Source organism: Clarias gariepinus, chromosome 19, assembly GCF_024256425.1.
Source record: "Clarias gariepinus isolate MV-2021 ecotype Netherlands chromosome 19, CGAR_prim_01v2, whole genome shotgun sequence".
Lineage (NCBI taxonomy): Eukaryota > Metazoa > Chordata > Actinopteri > Siluriformes > Clariidae > Clarias > Clarias gariepinus.
The window spans coordinates 1,329,363-1,342,892 of NC_071118.1; the positions used below are offsets into that span (position 1 = coordinate 1,329,363).

The following is a 13,530-nucleotide window of genomic DNA, read 5'->3' on the forward strand; positions in this document are numbered from 1 at the left end:
GAAGTTCGGGGCTACTACATCGGAGAGTAATGTACGATGAACTGCTACACAAAACAACCTTGAAAAGTCAAAGCTTTTTTATTTGCTAAAAAAAAACAAAAAAAAAACAGGAGAGAGAGTGAAAAAAAATACTCAGAGCGTGGAGGATTTTAAATGAATGGAGCTGGATGCCTTTTGCTTCCTGTCACATGAAATACGCTCTTCTCAGTCTGGCCAAATGTGATGGAAAAAATGAAGATGCTTTCAAGTGACCGTGCCAGTGCTCTACCAGTGAATGAGTCACTTGGACCGGAATCGTTTATCATGTGAAAAGCAGGTGTTATTTATAAAGAAGTGTTGTGAAATGCTAAAAAGGAAGAACCTATGCTTACCGTGATGTTTTACACGATACGAAGGAGTGCTAACACTTTCCTCAACACGTCCTGCAATTGTACAGTCTTTGACCGCCTAGTTTGGGATTCAAATTGTCATGCTTTTTTGCTCATCATGGATGTAAAGTGTGGTTATTTGAGTTATTGTAGCCTTCCTGTTGATTTAAAATAGCCTGCAGGTTCTCCTTGGACCCCCTCTTATCATCATCATCATCATCATCATCATCCATCATCATTCCAGATGTTTGATGTGAGCGTTAACTCAACCTCTTTTAAAATCCCGCCGCTGAAGTGATTGGATAATTGCACGAACGTGCAGGTGTAACGGTGATCACATTTTAAAATTTGTAATTCCAAGGTCTGATCTTTCTTCTGGTGAGCCGAGGAGTTGACTGAATTCCGCTTCACTCGTAAGTCCTTTTGAATACAAGCGAAGTGCCGGATGAATAAATGTTGCATTTGCATTCATTCGTTTAGCGGCTGCTTTTATCTAAAGTGACTTACAAATGAGGCAGAATCTGATCCAAGGCTCCGGCTGAAACGCTGAGCCGGAGCCAAGAATGCTTAAGGGCACAGACGGTTCTGGTCCCGAGGCTTGAAGAGAGACGCACATCTCAAACCACTCAAACACGACGCTGGTTTTGCCTGGAACATATCTTGGAACGTATTCACATAAAAAAAAAAACTAACTCTGTCCTTGATACGTGAATTAATCAGTAAGTGAATGCAATAAACCTGTAAGAACCACTATGGAGCAAACACGGCGAAGGCATGCACACGCACTTTACACCTCTCCAAACCAGCTGTATCTATTAAGCTGTTAATTAAACCCATGTAATATTACTAATTACGCCATGCCAGCATGATTACAGCTGCAAATAAATCAAATAAATCACTCTCAAAAGAAAGACTTAAAAAAAATAAATAAATAAAAAAGGGGAAAAAAAATCTATCCTTTTTTTTTAGCTCGCTTGCACTACAAGTGTACATTTTGGCCAAAAACTATTCATACGACATATGCCGTGTACAATGGAACCTTGGATTGCGAGTAATGTGGTTTGCAAGCGTTCTGCAAGATGAGCAAAGATTTTTAATAAATTTTGACTTGGAAAAGTCTGAGTATCACGTATCACGCATGCGCTTCTTGTTTAGACGTCGAGCGTCACGTGATCACAACTGAGCCAATGTTTTTTCTCTCTCTTGTGCTGCGGAATTGTGGGTAATCGTCTCCCCTGCTGGGTCTTAGTGCGCATCTCTTACTGGTATAATCAACCACGTGCACGTTGTGTACTGTTTACTATAACACTGTGACCACGTGTGAGTGTTTGTAAAACATATTTTATTTTTTTGTAAGCGCATGTGTACAGCGCGCGTGTACTGTTTATTATAACACACGTATGTGCCGCATGTAAAGCGAAAGAAAGTCTCGTTAGAGAGGTTAAAGATCCATTTTCTCTCTCTCTGTTTCAGCCTGTTGTTATGAGTGTGCACGCACGTCATTTGACACCGTGCCACTTCACACACACACACTCTCGCCTTTACAAACCTTGCAGGTTTACTTGTTTGTCTGTTTTACTTTACAGCAGTGATTCCGTTAGTATTCGCACTCACATGAGCGTCATTAACGATGTTCCTTGCAAATTTTTCGACAAAACAGTCTTTCCGTTAATGTGTGTGTGTTTGTGTGAAGTTCAGATAAGAGAGGAGAAAGGGGCTGATTCCTCCTTTCCGCTTACTTTCAATTCACACACACACACACACACACACACAGCACCTGCACATAAACAGAAACAGTTATCTGTCAGGATTTATTTTTATACTGTTTTTTTATGTTTTTTTTTTTTTTTGGGCTTTGAAATTAATAATTTGAGTTTCGATTATTTCTTATGGGAAAATTTTGCTTTGATTTACGAGTGTTTTGGAACTATTGATTATTTTCCTATTTGATTAAATATCTTAAATATGATTATTTAATCATGTTGCTTTTAAAATTTGAAATTTTATCCTTGCTTCACTTCTATTTTTAGAAATTCTGTGTAATGTGTTTGTCTTTGTCTATAATTTGCTTTCTAATCCCTGAAAATACATGTATTTATTTTGGCAGTTTTTAGACAAACGTAAACAAACAAACAAGATAATAAGCAAGTATTACAAGTTGATTAAATATTTAGTTTGTTGTTTCTTTCAGTCACACGGGTGTCAAAATTCTACACTACTATAGTTTTGGTCATCTTGCAAAATGCTTCAACTATAAAAAGAAATTATATACTGTATATATATATAAGTTTAAATAAGATGTTGGTTGAGTTTCATTTGAGTCACTCGCTGCACATTGGAACAAGGAAGAAATGTGTTTTGTTGCACATAAATCATTTCCAATTAAACTTTAAAAACAATACATAAAATTGAGTCTACAGCAGCGTCAGCTTCCTTCTCCACCAGATTCAGTTTTAATTAGTTTTTTTTGAATGACATTATAGTACAGGGATGTTCCATGTAAGGTAAAATCAGGCATCAATCATCCATATGCATATCTGTTATACACACATCTCCTGAGTGTTGTAGCGTCATCTTTCCTTTCAGTGCATCATGGCTCCCAAATACAGCAAAACCAGTGTTTGTTGTAGTTCAAAGCTTTTAAAAGAAGCATAATATATAGCAATTTTCAACAAAAATGACAACCATGTGTGTCTGCGAACAATAAACTGCCAAAATCAGTAAAAATCTGACAATGGCTTTTATCTTGTTTTGCTGTGAAACTGTATTGTTACATTTCCTCGAATAATTTCAGCTATTTACAAAATATTGAGCAGTAATCAAACAAGTCATGATCATTGTTTAATATTAAAGATAATATCGGTAATAGGTTAAATTGTGTCTGTAATTTATTAAATAATATGCAGTAGTGTAGTACAGTTATATTAGTGCATGACATTTGAGACCGGGAGCTCAGCGAGCACACACTACACCACTTTGAAAAGCTCCGAATCGCTGAACCGCTCACACTACATGATATCTAATCATTTGCAGTTGTTTGCTGGATGTAATGGTGTGTGTACAACAAGATCAATCACAGATCAGTCTCATACTGTACACTACACAACCTTTAACAACAGACCAGCGCAGCGGGTCCAGAAACCGGCATTCTCACAAAAAAACAAAACAACAACAACGACAAAACAAGGAGTGCTGCCTTTCAAGCGATTCAGTCACTTCTAAAAATAGAAGTGAAGGAAGGATAAAATTTCAAATTTTAAAAGCAACATTATTAAATAATCATATTTAAGAAATAAATCCAATAGGAAAATAATCAATAGTTCCCAAACACTCGTAAATCAAAGCGAAATTTTCCCATAAGAAATAATCGAAACTCAAATTATTCAACTCAAAAAAGTAAGCAGAGAGGATTGTCTGGCGAAGGGAACTGGAGGTATGGTGTAAAGCAGTGTGTACTGCCGCAGTGTGGGTCAGAGCGCCCCTGCTGGTCACTGGAGGTACTGCGAGTCGTTTATGTTTATAAGTTACAATTATGTAATATACACTGTGCACTGTCTCTGCGGGTCGTTAAGAGCTTCACTCTACATGATTCATCACCCAGAAAATCACATGTGCTTAAAAATATTGGCGCCTCAGCGACCGCTTGCGGTTCGGACCGCAATTAAGATCCGAGTCTTATTTTCTCAATCAGCATTTCCATTGTTTAATCAGATATTTTTTACTGCTGACTCTAAAATGACCCTATTGTGTATAATTACAAGACCAACAAGCAGCATTTACAAATAATAATAATTTTTAAAGTTTTTTTTTTTTAAATGTTTAAAAGAGTCTTGAATAAAGCATGGCCTAATCTGGCTCTGTGATTAATAGATCGAAACAAAGGATTCTGACAAATTTCGTTTTTAATTCACTCACCCAGGACTCGTAATCTCTCCGCTCCCACCACCACCTCGTGGTCGTCAGCCGAGAAAAGCAGCTTTCCTGTGCTTGACTTCACCTCAAGCATCCTGCCCCGTGTGTGAACTCCGTGAGAACCTGACAAGGGATTAGAGAATTGACTCCAGTTTAATTACACCTCGACATGAAATATTAAATTTCCCTATTGATTCCATAAATAATACAACATCCGATTAGGAACGAGTGGAGCAACGGAGTTTACCAATGAGAGAGAAAGAAAGTGAGAGAGAGAGAGAGAGAGAGAATTGTATTGATGTTTAATTTAATTTACATTTGTGTATTTATTAGCTGTTTTTCTTTTGTAATGCTTTGGGAACACTGCGCTTATACGGTCATGTCAATAAAGCTTGTTGAATTAATTGCAAGAGAAAAAGAGAAAGAAATAGATGGAGAGGGACAGTGAGAGAGACATACACAGGCTGGGTTTGTGTGTGTGTAGGAAAGAGACAGAATGAAAAAGAGATAGAGACTCTGTGTGTGTGTGTGTGTGTGTGTGTGTGTGTGTGTGTGTGTGTGCGCGCGCAAGAGACAGATAAACAGAGAGAAAAACAGAATCAGCATGAAAAATAAACACAGACTGTGTGTGAGAAAGCAAGGAAGAGACAGAATGAAAGAGAAGACAGAGAGTCTGTAAGGAGGGAGAGAGAGATAGAGAGAGAGAGACAGAGAGAAACAGAGAAAAGCAAACAGAGAGAGACAGAATGAACAGAGACAGAGAGACTAAACAGACAGAAAGAGACAGAGAGAGACAAACAGAGAAAAGACTCTCTCTCTCTCTGTCTCTTTCTGTTTGTTTAGTCTCTCTGTCTCTGTCTCTGTCCCTGTTCATTTTGAGACATATATATATGTGAACCATGATAAACACAGATCCGGTCCTGGACTACGATGTGATTGAAGCTTATTATGCGAAATTCAGTTTTATAGGCCTGTTTCGACACACTGATACATTGCCTGTGTGTGTTTTTGGGGGCGTGGCTTCACAGTCACTCATTTACATAAACACACACATAAAACACATAAAACATAAATGCAGGGACAGTATTTGAGGGACAAAAAAAGACAGATGGATGGAGACAAAATATAAAATGAGTAAGAAACAGACAAACTGATGAAAAAAACGAGAGAGAGAGAGAGAGAGAGCGGTATGGGTTTACATTTGTGCTTAAATAAATTAAAATAAAATGTAATTAAATTAAATAAATTATCAGGATAATAACAGCAGGCAGCACTGTCGGGTTTCAGTCAGAAGGAGCATAAATAAAATGTAATATTAACACAATGTAAATAAAATAATAGTATGCGTATATAAAGTGCATGTATGTTTAAACTTGTACGCATTTTTAAAATACTTTATTTACTTTAACAAAAAATACATATTTAAAATGTCTTATATGTTTATATATTTATATTGCACAATATGATTATTTCTTTTTTCTTTTTTTTTCTAGGCCACGTAGATACAAGAGTACAGAACAAAAAGCAGCCGTGTTGATGAGGATTTAATTTCTTGTTTATTTAATTTTGACTCGGTCGAAAAACCAAACCCTTTATTTCTCTCTCTCTCTCTTGTTTTTCTCCTCCCGGTTAATTATCCAGTCGTTTGTGCTCAGCACGGAGTGACTCAGGTGACTGTAGAGTGCCGTGGACTTGTTAAGGCGCCGAGGAGCCGGCTTTCATATTTTACTAAACCACTAATTAAATTTGCAATTCTGTCTTTTAACATGGCATTAAAAGTCGCAGTCAATGAAGTCAGGCGAAATTGCTTTCTTCCTTTTCCTCATTAAAACAGACTCCTGTTTCGGCTTTATCGCTCGGGAAAATAATAAAAAAAACACGCGGATCTCTGCTTGTCGTTCCAAAGCGGTAATGTAAGTAATACACTGGTTATAGTTAAGACGTGTAATCCCACCGGAAATAAGAGCAACTCGCCGGCCATCCAAGATGTCGTCCTTAATTAAGCGGTAAAAGCGCCATCTGTCCGGTGCGATCTAACACTTCCTGCATGATTTCATTTTTACTCGTTTAACAACCGAATCACCTTCATCATGTCAGGACGCACGTTATCCAGAGCTAATTACCGATCCAGTCCCGGACTAGGGTTTGATAAAAGGACCAGTACACTCGTTACAGACGGGTAATTTTAAGGACGCCTGCCATGCAAAATTCACCTTCTGGTCATTTTTAGACCTACAGTACAGATACGTGACCTATGTGTGCGCTAATGTGACCTCATGTAAGTAGAAGCCCTCTCTCTCTCTCTCTCTCTTTTTTTTTCCTTCTAGCTTGTTGTTTTGTAGGGGGCGTGGCTTAGCAGTAGCTTATTTACATAAAAACTGAAACATCATGTTCGGATCTATGAGCTGTGAAATGCAGTGGTCTCTGAGAGGTCTTTCTGCTAGGAGCATTAACACACACTGTTTTGTTTAAACAGTCCAATACGGGACCTTTAATTCTATAGTTAGCCCCTAGTGAAAGTTTGATTACATACGTGTATAAATAATTTCTTTAAGGGATCTAATTGCGTCACTTGTGCACTTTGTAGCCATTTTATATCTGCTAAAAACATATCATTCGTTTTCCCGCCATTTCTGATTTTGCACACCTGTGACGTTATATCCACTAGGGGGCGCTAAACTTGAACGTGATCTACTGATTGTTAATATTGTTTTTTTTGTTTTTTTGAGGTTTTTGATACTCACCTGCAACTAGCTGTGACACCAGTTGGTTTTTCCCATTGAGGATGTTGACTGAGACATTTTTTGATGATTGCAGGAAAAGTGGACTGCCCTGTAAAAAAAAAAAAAAAGGAATCAAAGGTCAATGTCCGTGCCAGATTACTAAACTTAAATTTTTCTTTTATTTCTGCATGCTGTCACTTATATATGTCACTTCCTTACTCTGACCTAAATCAGCCAGCCCTCAGCGCTCTACCTGTGAGCGTAAAATCACCCACATCCAAACATCAAGCAAGTCTTCAAAAATTTTTTTGTCTTTATCTTTGTGTTTTTTTTTTTTTTTAACTTGACCCTCTCTCTACTAGCTCAGCTAGGCTCGTGTTGTGCTCAGGGCGAGATGTTTTCAGAAATCCAAGCAGTACTATCATGCATGTGAAGTATCTTCACCTTGACTTCACCCCAAGTTTTATTCACAATCCCTTCAAAGCTGGATAGGATTTTCTTTTTTTTTTTTTTACCAATGATCCTCCATAAAAAAAGATTTTAGCCATTTCATAGCAAAACTAAATTGCATTGCGTTTAACTAGCATGAACTGGTAAACACATGGTATCATCCTGGCATCCTGGCGCAGGTTTTTGCGCTGGCAGAGGGTCAGAGCATCTCAGGACGATGAATTATTAATGATATCAATTTCACTTCCACCCTAGAAGCCTGGGTTTTTATTATAAATCAGGATCTCGGAGCCATAGCATGTCAGTGGAGGGAAAATCCATTGAAGGAGATTTAAAAAAAAAAGGGAATATTTAAATATCTATTAAATTTTAACAAGATCTGTTTTCTTCCCGTATTGACATGAGAGCATCACACAGTCGCTGCAGATTTGTCGTTCCACCACTTCACTGAGCCGCTCTATTGGGCTGCGATCCGGTGACTGTGGAGGCCGTGTGAGTACAGTGACCTCACTGTTGTGTTCTAGAAACCAGTTTGAGATGATTTTTGCTTTGTGACATGGCGCGTCATCCTGTGCTCATAAAGGGATGGACCCGGTCAGAGGAACGATACTCAGACAGGCTGTGGCGTTGCCATAAACCATGCTTAATTTCATTTCCAACTTCAGACCTTAAACTTATTGAGAATCTTTGGGATGTGCCGGAGACATCCCAAAGATTTACGCAGTGGTCCGACTCTCCCATCATCAATACAGGATCTTGGAGAGAAATAAAAGTGACTCTGGATGGAAATAAATGTTGCAAAATTTCAGAAATTTCTTATCAAATGTGTGCTACAGAATAATCAAAGCAAAAGGCAGACTAAAGAAATTTATGTTCACGACATTTTTCGGACACCCTTACCTAAAGCGACTTATAGTAGGGTTAGGCATTATGCATTAATAATCAGAGCAGTTGAGGGTTAAGGGCCTTAATCAAGGGCCCAACAGTGGCAGCTTGGTGGTGCCTGGGTTTAAACATCTGATCAGCAGTCCAACACCTTTACTGACCCAGGTGCCCCAAAAATATAAAGAATATAAAGAGTGTGTGACTTTTTTTTGGCCGGGTAGTGTATATTAAAGCTATGTTATTTCCACTGAATAATAAGTGATGAATAAAAGGACGGGGTGGCGCGGTGGCTTAGTCATTAGCATTGGTATACTGTAAATTACTAAAACTTAGTATAAATGTCGTTTTTTTAATACTGTCATTTTCAAGAGGTTGCAAAGTATCTTCCAGCTGCGTTATTTATTTAATATAAGATGGTAAATAAAGCAACTAAGAGACTTATGCAGTCCATCGTTTCTCATCACGCATGGACGGTTTGTTTTTAATCTCAGCGCTTCGTTGTTATTCCGTTCGGTTCTTCTCGTTCTCTCTTAGGTTTTAACTCGCTTTCCTGCCTCCCTTATAAGATAAGCCCTGTGCTCCATGCATTATCAAGCTATCCATCTGCTCCACACTTACTGATATTATAGGTGTGCTCAGGATCTAAGGGATGGAGAGAGAGGGAGAGAGGGAGAAAGAAAGAGAGATAGAGAAGGATCTGGTGTTCATGATACTCACCGATCTGGACTGGATTTCTTTGGCATACAGAGGCTGGAGAAACTCGGAGTCGCCTTCCAGTTTCAGACCTCTGTCTGTGATTCTCAAGTGACCCATGCCATCCTGAAGAGAGATGGAGAGAAAGAAAGAGAGAGATGGTGTTTAGTGGCGTTCCTCATATTGCCACGTGAAATAAAATGAATATAAAGTGACAATAATTCCGCTGACTGATTCTGATGAATGAATGGCGTGCTTAGTCATCACCGTCACAGGATGGATTAAGAAAACAAACAAACAAACGAAGAAAAAAAAAAACACTCTTGTCAAGAGTTTTCATCATCCCAATGACTGCCGCTGGCGTAATTAAATTGCATTCACAAACCCACAGCTCGGCTATCCATCACTGCCTTACGTGCTCATGAAAAGTATCTGGTGTATCAGAAATCGTCTTTCATTACTCTCCGATATTCATTAATAAGAAACGCTAACGTGCATAGCCGTGCTAACCGGGTGCGTCGCAGGGCCGCGTCGGAACAAACGCTCTGCGTTTAAGATCTTTAAAACCAGCAGACGAAGCTGAACAAGGGCCTTTTATATGAGCAACATGAGTCTGGTCTTTATTGCAGTATGAGCGCTGATGGACACTTTAGCAAAGACGTGTCTAATGGATATCAAGACCTGGGATTCCCTTAGGACGCTAACTGATTAAATTGTCCGTGCCAATCTTGTACACAGTACTCCATCTTTTACACACACACATACACACAAACGTCCCACAGGTAAATATATACACAGTAATATGGTTTCCACCTCACAGCTCCGGAGTCTTCTAAACAGAGATGAAATGAGACTTTTCGGGAAAAAACGAAGTGTTTTTTTACAATAGATTCACAATAAATAATAACATAAGAATCATAATATTTGCCACATGGACCTTACAGTACAGTAAAATAATAAATTTTATTATTATTTTACATATTCTAGTTAGGAAACTGGAGTGCACTATCAGCCAGGATACAGCGCCCCCTGGAGGGCTCAACAGCAACAACTCAATGGTGCTTGGGCTTGAACCCCCAACCTTACGATTAGAAACCCAGTAACCTACAACCTTAACCATATGAGCCGCCACTGGCCCAAAGTGTTTTGGGTCACCAAACAGGTGTTCCCTGTGTTCCTAAGGCCATATGGTCCCCACTATTACAGTATAGTCCCATGTTCCCTTTGTCTATAGAGCACATACAGTAATAGAACTTGCACAAAAGCGCTTACATAAAGCTTTACTCTATCTTTGCTCATAACTTACTAGCATAATATTACTATTGTAGAAAAAAAAGCTTTTTTTTGTTTGCTAGCCAGCGATCTATTCTCATTTATTCAGCGTTACATAATTAGCTTTGTGTGGTGTAGCTTCTTGTAAAGGTGCGATGTTTTCATACTAAACCACGAGGATAAAGAATTCATAAAATATTCCCAGTAGTTTAAGATTTGAAGTAAAATGGTTTTAGGCGATAGAGAAAAAAACAGACTCTGGGTTCTTGCTTCAACCCAAGTTAACACTATAATAATAATAATAATAATAATAATAATAATACACTTACACTAGTGGCCACTGCACAACCACCATTCGTGGACATTAGTTAAATTACACAATTACTCTATCACAAGTCACTTTAAATAAGCCACTTTCAAGCACACCCCCTGGACGTTCTGTTACACGGCTGCACAAGACACTTTAAACACTTTAAATATGTGACGTTTCCATTTATATTCAATCTATATTCATCCATATTCCCACACAAATGTCCATAAAATTCCATATATCCATATTGTACAACTATTCTTTTCTATATTTTTCATATCTTGTATATTCTGTATATCTGTCTCATATTTTTCTATTTTTTCTCCATATTTTTCTTATATTGTATATTTGTTCTGTACAGTTATGTTATTTTATTTTAATTTTTATATTTTATTTCATTCTTCTTAGTTAAATTTCCCTTCTTCTTTCACTTTTTATATTTATTTCCTATTTTTTATTCCTATTCAAATTTCGCACTTGTGGGACTAATAAAGGTTTATCTTATCTTATCTGTAGTCTTTTATTTTAAGGTCTTTAACTTAAGGTCACGAGCAGTTATCAAAGCATTTCACTGCATATCGCACTGTGTATGACTGTCTATGTGACAAACAAAAATGGAATTTGAATTTAATAATAATAATAATAAAAGGACATTGTGCAGAAAGACACACAAGTCCGAACCAAAAATGTTCACTGTTAACAACCTGCTACTCATTAAAAGGTTAGGACACACCCCTGGAGGCGGGGCTTATATGTCCTAGATCAACTTAAGAAGGCCCACAGGCCAGTTTAAAATGACTGGAAGCCTGTAATCACAGCTCTGATCAACAATACGAGACTAAGATAAAGAAAGAAAATCACTTTATTTAAAACGCATGGCTTTGTTTTCTTTTTTTTTAATATATATATATATATATATATATATATATATAATATATATATATATATATAATTACAAAATTGAAACCTCGCAGCTCATTTATGCAGTACCTTCTCTGCCCACTAGGGGCCACACTGCATTTAATTGAATTTTATATCCAATTTTTTTTTGTCATTTTTGATAAACTCAAACTATAAGATTTAAATAAGGATAAAAAAAAAGATCGAAATGAATAAAGAATTAGTTTTAAAAAATGAAACATGTACAACGTTACCTCAGTGTCTATAAAGAAAAGTTGGAGACCAGATACAAAAGACTCTTTGATTTCTGTGGCACTTTAAAGTCATATACTCTTTTGAATTGCTACTGTGAAGCCAAAAGTCTTTGAAGCAGAGATAATCTTTTGCCACAGCATGCTCCTACTTGTCAGTCTGCCCACCTTCATCATCGGATTTCACATCGCATTCAAATCCAAGTCCTCCGCTGCAGCATATTGGGAGTGTGATGTGCTGCCCGGTGACCAGCCGAGCAGATTCTCTGACAGACTGTTCATAATTGGCACGCAGGATCGCCCTGGCGCTGAGCTACTCTCAGAAACTACTGCGTCACTGACACCAAAAAAAAAAAAAAAGCCTACTTTGGTATTTAGCATGGGGAACATGGTAGTTCAAGTGTGTGTGTGTGTGAGAGAGAGAGAGAGAGAGAGAGAGAGAGAGAGAGAGAGAGATGTCCTGCTTCAACATAAGCAGCTGAAAAAGAATCTACAGCATCGGGTTTGGAAGAAAACCTGCAGCCACTCGAGTTTTTTTTTTTTTTTTGGTGTTTGTGTGTGTATGTGTGTGTTTGTGATATAAAACAAAACAGAGACCCAGACGAACGCGACAGTAATGTGAATCCCTTCCAACTGTTTCTCACAGAGACCCGGAAAGTATGCAGAGGAGAGGAGACGAGATGAGTGATGAATTATTCAGGATAGTCGCTCACAGGCTGATAGAAAGGCCTGGAAATTCTCAGGTGTGTGTGCATGTGTGTGTGCGTGTATATATATATATATATATATATATATATATATATATATATATATATATATATATATATGCACGTGACGTTGCCATGGCAACTCTGCGGGGAACCGGACGCCACGCGACAGTTTACGCTGCGTAAAAGAGTAAATTGATTTCCACTCAGCACACCCCAGCACCAGTGTCACCGCGCAGCCAGACTGATATTTATTGCATATCGGAGTGAAGTGCATGTGTGTATGTCTCTGTGTGTGAGGAAGTGAGAGAGAGAGAGAGAGAGAGAGAGAGAGAGAGAGTGTGTGTGTGTGTGTGTGCAAACGTATTATGAAGGTGAACGAGGAGAGAAGCCTGAGAGGGGAGGTCTGGCAAAGAGACACTCTCTTTTTATCACAGATGCAACTTTGATGGTGGTGAACAGGGAGAGAGCTGCGGGAAGAAGACGGCCCGTGTCTGACACAAGCAGCTACATTCAGAGTGCCACTTAGGAATAGAAGAATAGAAGAATAGCAGTGGAGGGGAAAAAATGTGTACGTTTGTCTGTATGACCAAGTCACAGTCAGACGAATTACAGTACGTAGGCATCGCTTCACTTTGAGCTTCCAGAGTTCTCACAGTGACGACAAGATGTACAGTGTGAGACAAAACACTGCGATGGAGAGATCAGTGGTCAGACTATTTTACTGTTATTGAATATACTTTATACCTCGCATAAGTGTTGTGACGGACCGTCACTGACCCGTCTGTGATCCGTACGCAGGCCCGGACCCACCATCCGGAGCGCCGGGAAGATTCCCACTGGCCTGGCAACTGATTTGGCCTGCCGTCAGTCTGACGTGTGTTTTTTTTTCATATTATTGTCCACCCAATGTACTAAAGTGATGTTTTCCGAAATAGCTAATTAAATAATAATTATAATAAAAACTAAATTTAATTGTTAATTGATCTGATTGTTAGTCTTGACTGGTATCGTTACGGTATGTTTTCTCTCTGCGCCTGAAAAAATTCCTAATCTATT

At 38.3% G+C, this 13,530-nt stretch overlaps 1 protein-coding gene across 6 annotated transcripts in view; it reads right to left on the bottom strand.

The window, feature by feature from the left end:
- sgcd (sarcoglycan, delta (dystrophin-associated glycoprotein)) overlaps positions 1–13,530 on the bottom strand; it is a 222,985-nt gene that overhangs the window by 44,932 nt on the left and 164,523 nt on the right. For all 6 annotated transcript variants that reach the window (XM_053478375.1, XM_053478373.1, XM_053478371.1 and 3 more), the window contains exons 3-5: positions 9,056–9,157; positions 7,025–7,112; positions 4,284–4,403 (exon numbers count right to left, since the gene is read on the bottom strand). In XM_053478375.1, the coding sequence (XP_053334350.1) occupies positions 4,284–4,403; positions 7,025–7,112; positions 9,056–9,157 (310 nt within the window). The remainder of the gene's footprint in view (positions 1–4,283; positions 4,404–7,024; positions 7,113–9,055; positions 9,158–13,530) is intronic.